The following is an 18,559-nucleotide window of genomic DNA, read 5'->3' as shown; positions in this document are numbered from 1 at the left end:
CCACTTTTATGACGACATGCTAATACTATTAGAAGTGGAGGAATAAAACAATATTTGAAACCGACTTCAAAAGACCAAGCAACTCAACCTTGGTAATTCAGAAATTAACGAGAGACATCGAAGACGATAATTTGAAGCATCAACAACGAGTCCCTATTTTGAAGGAAACTATTTACATTAGTTGGAAGCGGACACAAGAGAGATGAATGGTGCTTGCAAAGAAAGAGGAGAAGTTGCGGGTTGTGGCAGACTTATTCGAGATTCTGATGGATTAAAGGTTTCGTTAGAAAGATTTGAGCTTGTGATGCCTTACATGCTGAAATGTGGGGTTTAGACCTGGGGTTAGAGATGGCTTGGCAGAAGAATACATCTCTTTTCATTTTGGATAACGAGGGTCCGTTTGGTTATATGGAAAGAAAGTGGGAGAAAATAAAATTATGCAAACTAATACATGAACTTGGACCAACGTTAGTCTAAATTCATACATTAGTTTGCGTAATTTTTTTTCTCTCACTTTCTTTCCATAGAACCAAACAAACCATAGGATTCTTATTATAGACATGATCTCCAATAATTACAAATTTAATAGGAATATCCCAATTTTGGTTCAGCGTAATGTTAATTTGCTTAGTTTGATACAACAACTCCAAATCAATAATGTTTGATGCAAAGGGGAGTGGATTGTCTCCAGTGACAATTCCACTGCAGAGAATAAAGTGTGGATCTCAACCTTTTACTTTTACTTTTTTAATTAAACCACTAGCAAATAAAAATAATGAAGGGTGATGATTTCACTGGAGAAACTTTACTTCTCCCGATGCGAAAGAAATAGGTGTACTAACTGACTAGCAAACTTTAGCAAATTTTTAGATGATTTATAGGCTCTGGTTTTGGAGAAACCTCCTAGTAGTAGTGAGCTTTAAAAACTTCAAAAATCAATTTTCGTCGTTCTCTTACGTTATCATGAGTTTTCGCCATGATTTACCTACCGTTGACCTAAGACCAAATGCGGAAGACTAATTTTATTGCAGATCAGATAATGATGACATGACATGATATGACAATGCTCAATTTATGCATTGAAACCCGTTTCTACAGCTGGGCTGTCTTTTCAACCCATAGCCCAAAGCCCAAAGCCCAAAAGCTATTTTCTGAATGACCGAACAAACAATCACAATAATAGTAGTACGTAACACACTCATTTTCTATTCTACATCGGTTACACTCTTCTCTCTTTGGCTGTGTAAGTATTTTCCACACTTTCTTTCTTCTTCTTTCTCTTCTCCATTATTATTTATTATACACATCGTCAACACTAATGCATTGTAAATCTCTTGCTCTTTTCTCAGGTTAAGATCTCCTTCTGGCCACGGAAAAGGTACTTTATTTAGGAAGTTGATTCAGTTCTTTTTCATTCATTATAAAAGACCATTTTTTTCTCGTTCTAAAGTGAAAAAGTCACATAAAACTCACACAAAACTGCAAAATTTTAGTTTTGAACTTAGTTGAACTCCAAACTAACGGTTTGCCAGTTGGTCTAGTTCAATGGAGGGTTTCAAAGTACTATATTATATGAGATGAGATTATGATCATATATCATGTTATTTCTATTTTTTTGTATTATTGTTTTTTATTAATATGCTTAACTAGGAAATCCGGGACACGTATTTTTCTTATTTAGTTTTCACCACCAGTATTCAATCCACTTAACCGCATAATCTGGTTCGGGGTTCATTATGCGGTTTTGGCCCCTCCTGATCGCAGTTGCGGAGATCGAACCGTGGTAATTCCTACCAAATTCATTCTCAATCACCACTGGACCAACTAATTATACTAGTATTTTAAAAGTTTAATTTCTATGTACCGATAGTGTAAAGTTTCTTTGTAGATGCATTCAATGATGTGTTGACGCATTATTTAATGAATGTGACATGCCATGTGAAATATAGACTTAACCCTCCAAAATTCTCCTCCCAAATAGGCCCTGATTTAATCTTTTTATAGATGCACAACGAATGGGAGCATTTGTATTATTTTTTTCCTTTCATAAACTCCATTTTTTTTGTTTTGTTTCAGTTTTTCCCTATTCATCTCCTTTATGAATTTGTAAATTTGATTTTTGTACCTATTCATTTTTAGCTTTTGGTTGTAAAATCTTAGGAACATTCTTGGCTTTTACATGTTATACTACTGGTTCTGATAATCAAGGTAGTGAAGGTACATATGATCGCAAGAACTCACAAATTTGATATTGAATGCATGTGAAGGGAAAGATGTCAAATCCAAACGATGGTAATGCTGAAGTAGATATTCCACCTGAATTGCTGATAACAAACTTTGACGATCCTATCGGTGCTATTGTGCAAAGTACGTATCCAAATCTTCTTTCACAATACCAAAATGGACAGTTTGTGCAATCAAGAGCTATTTTGGCTTCAACTGTTGAGGCTGTTGATCAAATAAATGATTATGTACTTAAGATACTTCCAGGTATGTATATTTAATTCACTTGTGTTGTGTGCATGTAACCATTCAATTAATTATTCATTACAATGTCTATCTAAATATAATGTGCTTGTTTTAACTATCATTTTGCTTTTCGATTTTTAGGTGAAGAAGGGGTGTATTATAGTGCCGACTCTATTGATAGTTCAGAGATCAATGATGCACAAGCATTCAACATGATTCCCCCTGACATGATTCCTCCTGAATTTCTAAACATTCTCGAAACATCTGACATACCAAATCATAAACTCACTCTCAAGGTTGGGACGACTGTAACACTTCTAACAGATTTAGACCCAGCTGGGGGTTTATATAATGGTACTAGATTAATTGTTACAAGACTAGCAGCTGTAGGTAAATTTGTACTTGTGGCCAAAAGATTGTCAGGAGAAAACATTGATGAGCCTGTATTTCTTTTACGAGTGGATATGTCTCCTTCACGGTCGCCGATTCCTTACAAGTTAGTTAGAAGACAATACCCAATTAGTGTCTCATTTGCAATGGCAATTGAGAAATCTCAAGGTCAATCCCTAGACAGTGTGGGCTTATATATACCTAGATCAGTGATAAGTCATGATCAGCTGAAAGTCGCATTCTCTAGTGTCAAAAGCAAAAATGGACTGAAGATTCTAATTGATGACAAGGACAAAGAAGCAATGTCTGATACTATAAATGATATAAATGCAGTCTTCAAAGAGGTTTTCAAAAACCTTAACAAGTAAGTAATACTTTTAACGACATTTAGAATAAAAGTTCTATTTACTATCAATCAATCAATATCATCAATCAATATATATATATATATATATATATATTTGTAAAGCAATTTTTTTTTGCTGATGTGGCAGAATATTTGATGAGAATGTCAATTAAAACTTTTTTTTGCTCTATTTGACAATTGCACTCATACTTATTGTGTGTTCCTTCCTTTTGTATAGGATTAAGGAAGTCTTTCTCAACGATCTCTCCGGTGTTGCTCGCAAGTCCACCGTCAAAGTCAGAATAACTAGATTGTGGGACACCTGGAACATAAACAAAAGGAAGGGCATGATTAGTATAGACATGGTACTAATGGACGAAAAGGTATTCGTAATTGCACTTATTAAATCATTGTTCATTCCAAGACAATTACTTTGTTGACCCCTCCTAACTTTAATTTTTTTTTAGCACAATTACATACATGGCACAATACCAAGTAGGTTTGCACACTTATTCAAGGATATCTTGCAAGAGGGAAAGATATATGTGATTGATACTTTCACAGTCTTAAAAAATAAAGAAACATATATTATAGTTGAAAATAATACTTCCATGCTACAATTCTCTGGATCAACAAACTTTACACCTCAAGAATTTGATGATGGGAAAATCCCACGCTATGTTTTTGAATTTGTTCATTTTGAAGAGTTACACAAGCGTGATAACCAGGCCCACGCAGGTATGTTTATCTTATTATTTAATATCATTCTTGGTTAATCTTTTTTCATGTAAGGCAAGTTTGTTTTTTTTGCTAACCAGATGTGATTGGGGTTATTATTAATATAACTCCGATTGAAGAGAGGACATCTGTTAACGGAAAGACTGATATTATGTCACTCTATTTAAGGAATGAAAGGTGGGAAATAATATTGGTCCATACTATTTGTCAGCTAAGTATTTTCATGCATAGCAATTGTATGACATCAATATATTAATGAGGTTTTACAACTTGAAATGTTTTGACAGTGGAGACATATTGAAAGTCACATTGTGGGATGGCTATGTTTCAGTGTTTGATAAAAAATTGAAAAAATACAAGCATGCTACTATTGAACCAAACGTGGCAATATTCACATCCATCTTGGTTAAACAATATAAAGGTATATTTTTTTCATTTTGGTTGTTTCTTTTTTCATGGTCTTTCATTTCAACCACCATTATATTTTTTCGCAGGTGAGTTTTTTGTCCAATCTTCAAGATCCACAACAATTTATATCAACATAGACATTCCAGAAGCTATTGAGCTCGCTCAATCATCCAAGTATGTTTTTTTAATTATTTTATTTCTTTCCTTTTGTTTGAATTGCATTCTATGCTTATATGTTATTACAATGTCATTGAAGAGTTGCCAATGTTATGGATGAAAGTGTAAATCTTCCTCTTCTTGTTGTCCATCCTAAAGTTAACAAAGTAAAGACTATATCTGAAATTTTGGACATTGCAGCTTCAGGGAGTAATATGGTAAACAACGTCTTATATTCTTTATAACTAATTTATTATTTAATTATTCATACTTTCAATTTTATGTGCAGAATGATGTCTACCATTGTGCTGCAACAGTCGACGACATTTTGGTGAAAAATGGATGGTATTATGTTTCATGTCCTGACTGTAGAAAAACTGTTTCTCCAACTGAAACAGGTTTTAAGTGTGACCATTGCAAGGTGGATATAGCATATCCCAAGACTAGGTACTCTTTTGAAAATATTGTCTCATATATAACAATCATGTGAAAATAATCTTTCATAATACTAAATTGACTGTTATTTTGGTATTAAGTGCTTGAAAAATATAATCATGTGATTGTATATGTATTATAGGTTCCGTCTAGAGCTTCAGGTGAAAGACCGTACCGCTACAACCATATTTGTATTGTTTGATGAAGTTGCTGAGCAGGTGGTCCAAGTTAAGCTAGGTGACCTCACCTCAAATTTAGAAAATGTGTGTATCTGTGCCTATCTAAATTGATATTTCCATATATACATGGTTTATAAAAAATATAAATTAACCTACTCATCTAATAATAACAAGTCAATAAGAAAAATGTCTTTCATATTTGAACAGGGAAATGGGGGAGACTCGGAACTGCCTGGACAACTCCTTAATATCATCGGTTCCACGCACGTTTTCCAAGTTAAAATGAGTTCTTACTTTGAAAGTCTTGGAAGACAAAGTTTTACGGCAAATACAATTTTGAAGCTGAATGTCAAGGTGGTTAATATTGTGGTGTGATGGTATCATTTTGCTTGCTAATAAAATTGATGCTATTTATAATTCTCCCTATAATTTTCCGACTTTCAGGTAGAACAGGAAGACACCGTGGCCAATATATGTTCTTCCTCAAGTGGGCCTTCCCCAATTTTGGAACATAAGAGGAGAAAATTAATGTAAGATGTTACAAATTATAAATTATTTGTCTTTGATCAGTGTATGCTAAAACAATACTAGCCTACTTTTTTAGATTGCATTCTTTGCCGGACTCGGGTGATATGGACCAAAAGGATATTGTGGAAGATTTGGATGACTGAGGAGTGAAGCTTGGGTTGGAAGAACCGGTCGATATTTGTGTTTTAAGTGTTTTTGACAAGTTTGTGTTTTTGGGCAAGTTTATGTTTTTCGACCTGTCTTCATTGTTGGTTTGTTACTAGTATAATAGAAACACAAGTGATTATAACAGTAAGCATGTTATGGATTTATTACTATGTTGTAGCAGTTTTATTGTTGATAGCGCATTTCCTACACTTCAAATCGACACATTCAAATAGGTGTCGACACTGGTGTATTTGACCTCAGGATATAGTTCAGTAACTTCCACACCAAAAGTAGAGTCAATCTCAAAATTTGCACGATCTCCCTTTACTAGCACTGAGTGACCTAGTGCCAACATCAAGTTTGCAGGGAAAGGAGATTCTGCATAAAAGAAAAACATTCATGACATAACATATATGTGGCTAGTGCTATGGACTGTGGACTAGTAACGTAAAATTATTTTAAATTCTAACAATTGTTGATAATATTCTTTAAAAGTAAAAATCACCATACTCTTAGTTTTTATGACTAAAACAATAACATGTTTGGTGTCAGTTTAATACAAGTTAAATTTAGATTTTTGTTGTTTTAATGAAACCGATTTCAATCAAAAAACTTGAGCCTATTTCAGATTTTTTTTTTTTTTTCAAAATGTCCCTCCAACCATCAAGTAACATCAAAATATCCCTCACCTTTCCAATATGTCCATTACTTATAGGAAATTATTTTAATTTATTTTTTAAAAATTTGATGTTACCTTTTATATTTCCATCTCCGAAAATGACCACTTTAACTCGGGAGGAGCCGTAACATTTTGTTGTCCAAATGTAGAGAGGAAGTGTCCGGCAAAGGCGTTAGAGCAGGACCGGTTCCGACATTTTGGAGGTCCAGGGCAAATAATTAAAAGGACCCCTAATAAGTTTTTTTTCCAATTTTTTTTAAAAGAACATCATCTATTTAAATTGAAAATAGCATATGACCGTCCCAATACATTTGGAGCTCCCAGATAAATTGGATAAAAAAACCCTATAAAGATAAAATAAATTTAGTAAAATTAATGTTTTTTATTTAAAAAAATGTAATTTTTAAAAGAGAGTAACTTTTTTTAAAGAAAATGAAAACATCAATAATATAAAAAATGTCATATTCTAATCAATAACAACAAAATACACCTTAAAAAAATGATAGTGTTTTTAATCTTGTTAATAAAAACTTATGTTTTAATAAAAATTGCAACTTAATTTCAAAGAAATAACAAAATATAGTTTTATTAAAAAAAAATAGTAAAACTATTTGTAAGCTATAGAGTAATTCTATTTATAATAAACTCATTATTTTATAAAAGTAAACAATTTTTGTCATATTTAATATGAACTATAAATAATATTAAATTAAAATTAACTGTATTTATTATGCATTGATCACTTAAAATAAAATCAAAAAACTATCATAGGTGGGATTTGAACACACCACCCTCAAGACTAGCTCTGAGGACTGATGCGCGCACCACTAGGCCAGGCAATGCTTCATGAAAATGTTTTTTCGAAACATATACATAACCCATATTTACAATGATGGACTTGAAAATTTTTTTTGAGGCCCCAATATTTTGGAGGCCCTGGGCTGGGGGCCTGGTTGCCCTGGCCCAAAATCGGGCCTACGTAAGAGACAACATAAGTATAAGGAATTCCTTCAGCTTCAATTGTCCTTCTAATTTGTGCTTTTTCCGCTAAAAAACTAGCCAGCGGCTCAACGACATGGTGATGGTCAGGGTCCGAATTCACCTCTGATGACAATAACAAATATACTACTAATTTAATAACCATTTAAAAGTATTTCCAATTTGATTGCAAACATGGAAGTTCTTTAATTTATTTTTGATGATTTCTATACCTACAACTAATTTATGATTTATTAGTACGATAAGTCTTATGAGCTTCACTTGATCATCTATTTTTGTGCTCCATTTATGGTCCGTATGGTTGAGTGGAAAAAAAATTGGAGAAAAGAAAATTACGGAAACTAATAAATGAATTTAGAATAACTTTAGTCCATGTTCATTTATTAGTTTCCGTAATTTTCTTTTCTCTCTCTTTCTTTTCATTTAACCAAACTGGTAGAAATCAAATAACATCAACTTGCTTAATTTCCTTAATAAGGCTTTGGCAGAATTACACATATAATTCTTTATCTTATTTATTTGTAACATTTTAGTCCTTTATCTTTTTTTTGTAACATATAGGTCCTTTATCTATCAAAATATGCACAAATTAGTCCTTTTGTCAATTTTTTCTATTAAAAAACACTAAAACAATACTTTTATTAATAATTTTAATTTTAAAATATATTTTAATTAAAAACCCAGAAATTCGTCATTAGCTCTTCATCTTCATCATCAAATTCATACAATCCCATAAATTTATCTTCATTTTCATATATTCCCAACACACACACAAAAATTAACATAAACCCAAAAAAAGAAAAAGAAAAAAAACATTCTGGAAACTTGGTTCCACTTGAAGATCTAAGTTAATAATATATATGATTGTAGTTTCCGGTTGCATATCTAACTTAACAATCATACAATGGTTTTGCTCGGAAACAATAATTTGAACTTTGAAGGATAGATGGAAATTTGCTAATTTCCTTTCACTATTAAGCCCTATTTTTTTCAATTGAATTTGGGGATTTTAAATTTTGATTTTAGAAGAAGATATGCAAGCAATTTGGATGAACATTTTCTTTTTTAATTTAAGGAATAAGGATGAACATGAGGATGAAGATGATGAGGAAGAAGATGTTCATAAAATTTATGGCTTTATGCATTTCTGGGTTTTTAATTAAAATAGATTTTAAAAATTAAAGTTATTAATAAAAGTATTATTTTAGTGTTTTTTAATATAAAAAATTGACAAAAGGACTAATTTGTGCATATTTTGATAGATAAATGACCTATATGTTACGAAAAAAAGATAAAGGACTAAAGTGTTACAAATAAATAAGATAAAAGACTATCAGTGTAATTCTGCCTAAGGCTTTCGGGATTGCCTAGAGGGAGCATGATTTTACCCAAGGCCAAATACCGAAGAGTAGTTTATTACTCCATCCGTCTCTAATTATAAGCACATTTTTAAAGATAAAATTTGTCCCTAAATATAAACTTCTTTTCAATTTCCTAGACACATTTATTATTACTTTTCCAAACATAACCTTACTTTACATTGAAATCCGAAAAGTCAACTACAAATACATTTTTCTTTTTACCAAGGACAATTTAGTAATCTTAATACCCAAAAAATACACATATATTATACTACCAATTTTTTTTAATATACGTAAAAAACTCCAATAGGAATCTTATATTTAGGGATGGAGGGAGTATTACAAATGAGATAATGATGACATGACATAACAATGCTAAATTTATGCACTGAAACACGTTTCTACAGCTGGGCTGTCTTTTCAACACAAAGCCCAAAGCCCAAAAGCTATTTTCTGAATGACCGAACAAACAATCACAATCACAATAATAATTTAATAACACTTAAATTTTCTATTCTTCATCAGTTACACTCTTCTCTCTTTGGCCGTGTAAGTATTTTCCACACTTTCTTTCTTCTTCTCCATTATTATTTATACTCATCTTCCACACTAATGCATTGTAAATTTTCTGCTCTTTTCTCAGCTTAAAATCTCCTTCTGGCAACGGACAAGGTATATTATATTCTTACTTTATTTTATCAAGTTGATTCAGTTCTGTTTCATTCATTATATAATAAAAGACCATTTTTTTTTTTCTTTTCGTTGTGTTTTTTTATTTATTTTTTATTTTAGATAAAACTTAAAACTCACACAAAACTGCAAAGTTTTAGGTTTGAACTTGGTTTAACTCCAACCTAACAATATCTGCTTTGCCAGTTGGTCCAGCCAGGTCAATGGAGGGTTTCAAAGTATTACCTCGTACTTAATATAAGAAAATGTTTACTTCTTAAATTCATAGAATGATTAATGTATTATGTATCTGGTCTCTAATTTAATTTAGACAAACTATATAGACTAGATACATCAATCATTTCATAAATCTAAAAAGTAAACATTTTCTTATATTAAGATCTATAAAAGACCGGAGGGAGTATATTATATGATCATATATTATGTTATTTCTATTTTTTTAAAATATCAAATATATTTCAAAAGAGTTTAATTTTTATCAACGGTCAGTGTAAAGTTTCTTTACGCATAAAACTTACACAAAACTGTGAAGGTTAATTTTTATGCATTGTTAGCATAAAGTTTCTCTACATATAGTATATTTTTGGACACACGGTGTATGTAAATTAAATCCATTGAAATATAGACTTAGCTCTCCAAAAATCTCCTCCCATACAGGCCTTAATTTAACTTTTCATAAATGCACAATGAATGAGAGTATTTGTGTTATGCTTTACCAATTTTATTTTTTTTCCTTTTCCCTTCCCCTTTTCATATTCTTTATGATTTTGTAATTTTTTTTTGTACTTAGTAACATTTTTAGCTTGTGAAATCTAAGGCTTTTACATGTTATACTACTGGTTCTCATAATTAAGCTACATATGATTGCAAAAATTCACTAATTTGATGTTGAATGTATGTGAATGGAAGATGTCAAATCCAAATGTTGGTAATGCTGAAGTAGATATTCCACCTGAATTGCTGATAACAAACTTTGACGATCCTATCCGTGCTATTGTGCAAAGTACGTACCCAAATCTTCTTTCGCATTACCAAAATGGACAGTTTCTGCAATCACGAGCTATTCTGGCTTCAACTGTTGAGGCTGTTGATCAAATAAATGATTATGTAGTTAAGTTACTTCGAGGTTTGTATATTTAATCCACTTTTGTGCATGTAACCATTCAATTAATTATTCATTATCATGTCTATTTAAATATAATGTGCATGTTTTAACTATCATTTTGTTTTTCGATTTTTAGGTGAAGAAAGGGAGTATTATAGTGCTGACTCTATTGATAGTTCAGAGATGATTCCCCCTGAATTTCTGAACAATTTCAAAACATCGGACATACCAAATCATAAATTGACTCTCAAGGTTGGGACGCCGATAACACTTCTACAAGATTTAGCCCCATTCGGGGTCTATAATGGTACTAGATTAATTGTTACAAGACTATCACCCATAGGTATATTTGTACTTGAGGCCAAAAGAATGTCAGGAGAAAACATTGATGACCCGATATTTATTCCTCGAATGTCAATGTCTCCTTCACGGTCGTCGTTTCCTTTCAAGTTAGTTAGAAAACAATTCCCAATTAGTGTCTCCTATGCAATGACAATTGAGAAATCTCAAGGTCAATACCTAGACAGTGTGGGCTTATATATACCTAGATCAGTGATAAGCAATGTAGTCAGGTTCGGGATCCTACGTAGGATCGGTAGGCTGGTGGAGGGTCGTAAGGTCGGGATCGTAGCTCGATTCGTAAGAACCTACTTAAGGGTAAAATGGTAACTTCACATATATATACATATACACAGAACCACAAAATAATAATAATAATAATACATGAACACAATAAACTTAATTAATATTTCATAAATATCATTCCAAATGTTCATAACCAATGTAGTTAGGTTCGAGATCCTACGTAGGATCGGTAGGCTGGTTGAGAATTGTAAGATCGAGATCGTAGCTGAATTCGTAAGATCCTACTAAGGGTAAAATTGTAACTTCACATATATATACATATACACATAAACACACAAAATATATAATACATAAACAAAATAAACATAATTAATTAATATTTCATAGAGATCATTCTAAATGTTCATAAATTCATAACAGAGGGTTGGAAGAAGCAACAGCAAGGTTAAAAAAACAAAATGAAAACCGAGGGGTTTCATGTAGGACAGAGGTTTGAGTGAAAGAGATGGTTGAAAGTGAGAGAGGAATGAACCAAAGTGAGAAAGGAGTGAGAACAAACATACACTAACCGCCGTCGAGGTTCACAACGACGCCGTCTAGAGCTCGGGTAAAGAAAAACCTCTAGGATCGTAAGAACCTATGACCCGGTGCGAGAACCTGACTACAGACAGGTCAAAAAAGGAACCTACATGGGTTCTAAGCTCGTTTGGCCTTCACGAGCTCGTAGGATCGTAAGAACCTAAGACCCGGTGCGAGAACCTGACTACATTGGTGATAAGTCATAATCAGCTAAAAGTCGCATTCTCTAGTGTCAAAAGCAAAAATGGACTGAAGATTCTAATCAATGACATGGACAACAAAGCAATGGCCAGTACTATAAATGCGGCCTTCAAAGAGGTTTTCGGAAACGTCTAACAAGTAAGTAATACTTTTTACGACATTCAGAATAAAAGTTCTATTTACTATAGTTATCTAATTGGAGTATTGTAGTCAATAGGCATACATCAAGAAATTGCACATCATAGTCCTATCAATGAAATATTTGAATCTGGTGAAGTTATCAACTGAATATCTTTGTATTTATATTCTATTAGTCCCTATCCATGAAATATTTGAAACTAATGTAGTTATAATATTGAATACCTTTGTATATATATACACAATTATATGCTTTCAAATAGCCAATTTTTTTTTTGTCAAAAAAAAAAATTGGCTATTAACATGCATTTTATTTAATAGGACATTTGTTAATTGAAACCAACCTTGATAGATAACTTTTTTGACGAACTAGGTGACCATTGGTGGTTAGTGCATGCTGAAGGAAACAAACACCAAAGCTGAAGATCAAATGTATTGTCAACTACTCTATCACTATCAATCTATCATTACAATTCAAGTTTAAGTTGGATTTTGTTGCTTTTTTGAGTTATGTTCTTCATCAATGTTGTTTTTTATTGTCATTTTGGAACATATTAGTACTAAACTAGCTTGTTTTCAATGCCATGTTAATGGTGTGTACTTTATTTATGTATTTTGTACTCTATAACACTTTTCTTGGAGTAGAAGAAATGTGTTTACCTACTTAGTTAGCAATTCCATTTATATCCGCATTTGATTATGAAATGTTTCTAAAATAATATGTAATTTAAAGCAGGGAAATATGTCAAAATGAAACTTTCATTCAATACATGGAAAAGCAAACAAAGTACATGACAAAGCAAATGTTACAAACTAAAATATGAAATGATTATTTTGATGGTAATTTAAGCATAAGTGTGATTAACAGAAATACAAGATATGAAATTTTGACCAACAGTATGCATTTTATGGTCTTTATTTAACTTTGGTGAAGCGGTTTTATGGTGTGATGGCGCATTTCTTACACTTCAAACGAATGCATTCAAATAGTTGTCGACACTAGTGTATTTTACATCAGGATAAAGTTCAGTTGCTTCCACACCAAAAGAAGGATCAATCTCAAAATTGGTAGTATCTCCCTTTACTGACATTGAGTGACCTAATGCTGCCATGAAATTTGCAGGGAAAGGAGATTCTGCAGAGAAGAAAAACATCCATGGCATATATATATGTTACACATTAAATTAAAAAGGGTATTGAAAATGAATGTTTAAACTGACCTTGAATACTCTTAAGAAGTTGATCCTCTGGAACATATATTTTCTCAAGAGTGCTCTTAATCTTATTCTCCCATAAGGAGACAAGCTCGTTGAAAGTCAAAACATTGGCAGGAGGCCTAAAATATATTGTTTTGTTCAAGGTTCTTGGGTCATCTACTGCTTTAATGGTATAAGTTCCGATGTCTTCTTCTGTTACATAAACTCCTGATCAACAATGATTTCAATTGTACAATATTAGTCAATTTAACCTTTCCAATATGTCCATTACTTGTAGGAAAAAGAGATTTTGTAAGATGTTACCTTTTACATTTCCATCACCAAGAATGACCACCTTATCCCGGGGAGGAACCGTAACATTTTGTTGTGCTAATGTAGGGAGGAAGTATCCGGCGAAGGCGTTAGAGCTAACATAAGTGTAAGGAATTCCCTCAGCTTCAACTGCCCTTCTAATTTGTGCTTTTTGCGCAAAAAAACTAGCTACCGGCTCAACGGCATGGTGACGGTCAACATCAATACCGAATTCTGATGGTAGAAATCTCTATTAACGACGATAACAACAATAATTTCAGTTTATATGGATGATTCAAATATCCAACTAATTTAATAACTGTTTAAAAGTATTTTCAATTTGAGTGTAGAAATATACAACTAATTTAAGTCATATATGTATGTACCTTGATGTTTCCAGCTTCTTTTATTGCAGCTATGAGCTTGACTTGATCATTTACTTGTGCTCCACCAAGTGTTGAAATAACAACATCAACTTGCTTAACTGCTTTAATAAGGCTTTCATGATCACTTAGATCACCCTATATAGAACCAACAAGAGATATAGATTGATGTTAGAATATTTGAAACAACTATGTAAATATATATAAATTGAAAAATTAAATTAATAGTGATTGAAAGATACATACATATAGCAAAGTAACTCCATAACTCTTGAAGCTCTCAATAAGCTTAGATTTTTCAGGATGAGAAACTGTGTTCTCTCTAATCAAAGCAAAAGTGGGGTGTCCTGCTTTAGCACTTGCCTCAACTATGAATTTTCCTATGTAACCTGTTCCTCCTAGGACTAGGATTTTGCTCTTCTCTGCCATGGTAATAATTAAAGAACAAAAGTTCAAATTAGAAATCAAAAGAAGTTGAGAGTTTGTAATTAATTTAATTGTGGTTTTGCCTGTATAGAGCAAAGGGATTCATTGTCCTATTTGTAGGACAGCCACCACCCAGTCCTAAGTCAATGGTATTTAATTGTTTCATTATTTAATGCTACAAATTCGACCCTTCTAAAGATTATTATTATTTTTTTAAATGGATGAAATGATAAGTTATTGAAAACTCACCCAAAAATATAAGGAGCGGAGTTTGAGCTACAATCATAACGTCCAAACGAAACAATATTAAGAATTATGCTAGTTGTATTAGAATATGTGGACAATTCATTTAATATTACTATTATTTAGTTGATTGAAACATGCCAACTCCTTCAACAAGTCGTTGGTTTTTTAAGAAATATATAAAAATTAATCTGCTTTCAGCCTTTCTTGATTATTTTTTCCTGATTTTTTAGGCAATGTTTGGTGGATGCACTGGTTTAGAATTAGAAAAAAGTTTTCCATGAAGTGGTTTGTCTTTACTGTCTTTATTATCTATCACTCGACTCAAATATAAGTTGTCCTCTTAAAATTTGGGTTCGGTTTGCTTAGACCAATATGTAAATTGATCAAAATTTCTGTTTATAAATTCATATTCAATATTGGATGAGATAAACTCCGAACATAAATTTATATGAAAAATCACTATATTATTGGTAAATTCAAGGTATATTCAATAAAAACACATAAATCGTTAATCTTGATTGATCTCAATAACATATTACAGTATAATTTTATATTTTTTCGTAAAATTTAACATATGTGATATAAACTTTTAATCCAACGGTGAATTTTGTAAAATATGTATTCGTTAAAGTGTTAATGGGTAATGTAACATTACTCAAATGTTACGTAATTTGATCCTCTCCTATATACTATATAAATAACATTTTTTTTCTTAGTAAAAAAAAACTTTTTTTTTTCTGTCTCTCAGAAAATAAATTCCGACGGACCAATTTTTAAAAATCATTGAAAAGAACAAATGGTAAATGAATCCAGTCCACATTTGAGTGTGATACATGTACAGCAGGATTTATTTTTATTTTTTTTTCTTTTTGCGAACACTTTTGTTTATATTTATATTGAGTCTCTTAGAATTGGGATTGAGTCTAACTCAATACTATAAAATCAACTTATAAGTTAAAGATTGTCTCCTGATAGCAGAAACCTGGTAGCAGTTAACATGTGGTCCAGATCTTGGACAGATACTATCTTTGAATTGAGTATGTAATTTAAAGCAGGGAAATATGTCAAAATGAAACTTCATTATATTTGATATTTGTTCTCCCCCTTATAAAGAGGGATAAACATATTGTAATACATGATGGAACTTTCTTTCAATACATGGATAAGCAAACAAAGTACATGACAAAGCAAATGTTACAAACTAAAATATGAAATGATTCTTTTGATGGTAATACAAGCACAACTTTGGTCTGTGATTAACAGAGATACAAGATATGAAATTTTGACCAACAGTAAGCATGTTATGGCCTTTATTTAACTTTGGTGGACCGGTTTTATGGTGTGATGGCGCATTTCCTACACTTCAAACGAATGCATTCAAATAGTTGTCGACACTAGTATATTTTACATCGGGATAAAGTTCGGTAACTTCCACGCCAAAAGAAGGTTCAATCACAAAATTAGCGGAATCTCCCTTTACTTGCATTGAGTGACCTAATGCCGCCATGAAGTTTGCAGGGAAAGGAGATTCTGTAGAGAAGAAAAACATTCATGGCATAAATATAACACATATATATATTTCACACATTAAATTTAAAATGAATGTTTATATTGACCTTGAATACTCTTAAGAAGTTGATCCTCTGGAACATAGATTTTCTCAAGAGTGCTCTTAATCTTATTCTCCCATATGGAGACAAGCTCGTTGAAAGTCAAAACATTGGCAGGAGGCCTAAAGTATATTGTTTTGTTCAAAGTTCTTGAGTCATCTACTGCTTTGATGGTATAAGTTCCAATGTCTTCCTCCCTGACATAAACTCCTGAAACAATGATAATTTTAATTGTGCAACATGAGCCAATTTAACCTTCCAATACTTGTAGGAAAAAGTTGTTTTTTTTAAAGATTTTGTAAGATGTTACCTTTTACATTTCCATCTCCGAGAATGACCACTTTATCTCGGGGAGGTGCAGTAACATTTTGTTGTGCTAATGTAGGGAGGAAGTATCCAGCGAAAGCGTTAGAGACAACATAAGTGTAAGGAATCCCTTCAGCTTCAATTGCCCTTCTAATTTGTGCTTTTTGCGCCAAAAAACCAGCTGCTGGCTCAACAGCGTGGTGACGGTCAGCATCAAGCCCGAATTCTGATGGCAGAAATCTCTGATAATTGACGACAACAACAACAATGGTATCAATTTATATACATGATTCAAATATACAACTAGCTTAAGTGGTATGAGTCTTAGGTCCTTAAGTAATTAGTCAGAGTTCGATCCCTGTCTCTTGGAGAAACTTAATACCAATAATATGGTAACAAAATAAATTCTTGCTTAAGATAAGTCTTGAATGTACCTTGATGTTTCCAGCTTCTTTTATTGCTGATATGAGCTTGATTTGATCATTTATTTGTGCTCCACCAAGTGTTGAAATAACAACATCAACTTGCTTAATTGCCTTAACAAGACTTTCATGATCACTTAGATCACCCTATATAGGACCAAAAAGAGATATATATCTATGTTAGAATATTTGAAACAACTATGTAAATATATATAAATTGAAAAATTAAATTAATAGTGATTGAAAGATACATACATATAGCAAAGTAACTCCATAACTCTTGAAGTTCTCAATAAGCTTAGATTTTTCAGGATGAGAAATTGTGCTTTCTCTAATCAAAGCAAAAGTGGGGTGTCCTGCTTTAGCACTTGCCTCAACTATGAATTTTCCTATGTAACCTGTTCCTCCTAGGACTAGGATTTTACTCTTCACTGCCATGGTACTAATTAAAAAACAACAGTTAAAAGTATAAATCAAAGAAGTTGTGAGTTTGTAATTAACTTAATTGTGGCTTTGCCTGTGTAAATCAAGTGGATTGATTATGCTATTTGTAGGACTAGCACCACCCCCTGAATGTGCTTAAATGTCCTAAGTCAATAGTCCTTAATTAGTTTATTATTTTATGCTCTACAATTACAAATTCGTCTCTTCTAAGGATTCATTGACTTTTATTATTTAGTTGATTGCAACATGTGAACTCCTTCAAGTTGTTAGTTTTATTAGAAATATGTAAAAATTGATCTGGTTTAAAGCCTTTCAAGATTTATTTATTTTTTAGGCAATGTTTGATGGATGGGGGCATTGGTCTACAATTACTATCTAACATATCGTTATCTATGAAGTGGTTTGTCCTTAGTATCTTTATTTTTACTCGATTAGGGATGACAAAAAAACCCAAATCCGAGAGACTCACCCGAACCCAAACCCAAATTAACGGACGAAACCCGATTTGACTGGGTTTGGGTTTGGGTTCGGGTGACACCCGATAATATGGGTGTGGGTTTGGTATCAGTCAAACCCACACCCGAAACCCATACACCCACCCGAAATATTTTATAATTACCTAATTACCTCCATAGTCTCCCTCAATTTCCTTGGAATACCTTAAATTTTAGTTGTAATTTAATTTCTTGAAAGTCTATGTTGTAATTTCTTGAAAGTCTATGTTTGAATTTTCTTGGAAGAACTTAATTTTAGTTGTAATTTAATTCAAAGTCTATGTTGAAATTTAATTTCTTAAATTTACAAATTATTTTCAAATGTGTTGCGGGTTTGGGTTTGGGTGGAAAAAACCCGAACCCAATGGGTGTGGGCATGTGTGTTGTTTTGCCACCCGAACAGCCTTTGGGTTTGGGTTTGGGTGATTATTACAGGTGTGAGTTTGGTAAGTGTAAAACCCGCACCCATTGGCGCCCATTGCCATCCCTATACTCGACTCAAATATAAGCAAAATAATAAGTGAAGTTGTCTTCTTAATCTTAATATTTGAATTTGTTTTAAATTCTAGTTCAACCGATAGAAATGA

General features: G+C 32.3%; 4 protein-coding genes across 5 annotated transcripts; 2 read left to right on the top strand and 2 right to left on the bottom strand.

Moving 5' to 3' along the window:
• Nucleotides 1–1,207: 1,207 nt before the first annotated feature.
• LOC123910350 (replication protein A 70 kDa DNA-binding subunit A-like) lies at nt 1,208–5,998 on the top strand. 2 transcript variants are annotated; one of them, XM_045961446.1, is made up of 15 exons: nt 1,208–1,243; nt 1,350–1,378; nt 2,268–2,490; nt 2,611–3,223; nt 3,444–3,588; nt 3,673–3,943; nt 4,024–4,120; nt 4,231–4,364; nt 4,438–4,525; nt 4,608–4,725; nt 4,797–4,954; nt 5,085–5,205; nt 5,329–5,475; nt 5,566–5,651; nt 5,726–5,998. In XM_045961446.1, the coding sequence occupies exons 3-15, from the start codon at nt 2,274–2,276 to the stop codon at nt 5,790–5,792; spliced, it is 2,262 nt and encodes a 753-aa protein (XP_045817402.1). In that variant the 5' UTR covers nt 1,208–1,243; nt 1,350–1,378; nt 2,268–2,273; the 3' UTR covers nt 5,793–5,998. The 2 variants fall into 2 exon arrangements, with proteins under 2 accessions (XP_045817402.1, XP_045817403.1); XM_045961447.1 differs by lacking the exon at nt 1,208–1,243 and having other exon boundaries at nt 1,312–1,378.
• Nucleotides 5,999–9,352: 3,354 nt separating this feature from the next.
• LOC123910349 lies at nt 9,353–12,762 on the top strand. Its single transcript, XM_045961445.1, has 6 exons — nt 9,353–9,384; nt 9,479–9,507; nt 10,435–10,651; nt 10,767–11,182; nt 11,987–12,133; nt 12,507–12,762. The coding sequence occupies exons 3-5, from the start codon at nt 10,435–10,437 to the stop codon at nt 12,128–12,130; spliced, it is 777 nt and encodes a 258-aa protein (XP_045817401.1). The 5' UTR covers nt 9,353–9,384; nt 9,479–9,507; the 3' UTR covers nt 12,131–12,133; nt 12,507–12,762.
• A 114-nt stretch (nt 12,763–12,876) lies between these two features.
• LOC123910347 (phenylcoumaran benzylic ether reductase TP7-like) lies at nt 12,877–14,635 on the bottom strand. The gene is made up of 5 exons (XM_045961443.1): nt 14,271–14,635; nt 14,028–14,162; nt 13,654–13,891; nt 13,354–13,557; nt 12,877–13,268 (listed from the first exon to the last, which is right to left on the bottom strand). Exons 1-5 carry the CDS (start codon nt 14,451–14,453, stop codon nt 13,102–13,104), a joined length of 927 nt encoding a protein of 308 aa, XP_045817399.1. The 5' UTR covers nt 14,454–14,635; the 3' UTR covers nt 12,877–13,101.
• A 1,121-nt stretch (nt 14,636–15,756) lies between these two features.
• On the bottom strand, nt 15,757–17,624 carry LOC123910346 (phenylcoumaran benzylic ether reductase TP7-like). Its single transcript, XM_045961441.1, has 5 exons — nt 17,290–17,624; nt 17,047–17,181; nt 16,617–16,854; nt 16,313–16,516; nt 15,757–16,226 (listed from the first exon to the last, which is right to left on the bottom strand). The coding sequence occupies exons 1-5, from the start codon at nt 17,470–17,472 to the stop codon at nt 16,060–16,062; spliced, it is 927 nt and encodes a 308-aa protein (XP_045817397.1). The 5' UTR covers nt 17,473–17,624; the 3' UTR covers nt 15,757–16,059.
• Between the last annotated feature and the right edge of the window lie 935 nt (nt 17,625–18,559).

This window comes from Trifolium pratense, linkage group LG2 (genome assembly GCF_020283565.1).
Source record: "Trifolium pratense cultivar HEN17-A07 linkage group LG2, ARS_RC_1.1, whole genome shotgun sequence".
Taxonomy (NCBI): Eukaryota; Viridiplantae; Streptophyta; class Magnoliopsida; order Fabales; family Fabaceae; genus Trifolium; species Trifolium pratense.
This window is presented reverse-complemented; position numbering and strand designations above follow the sequence as displayed.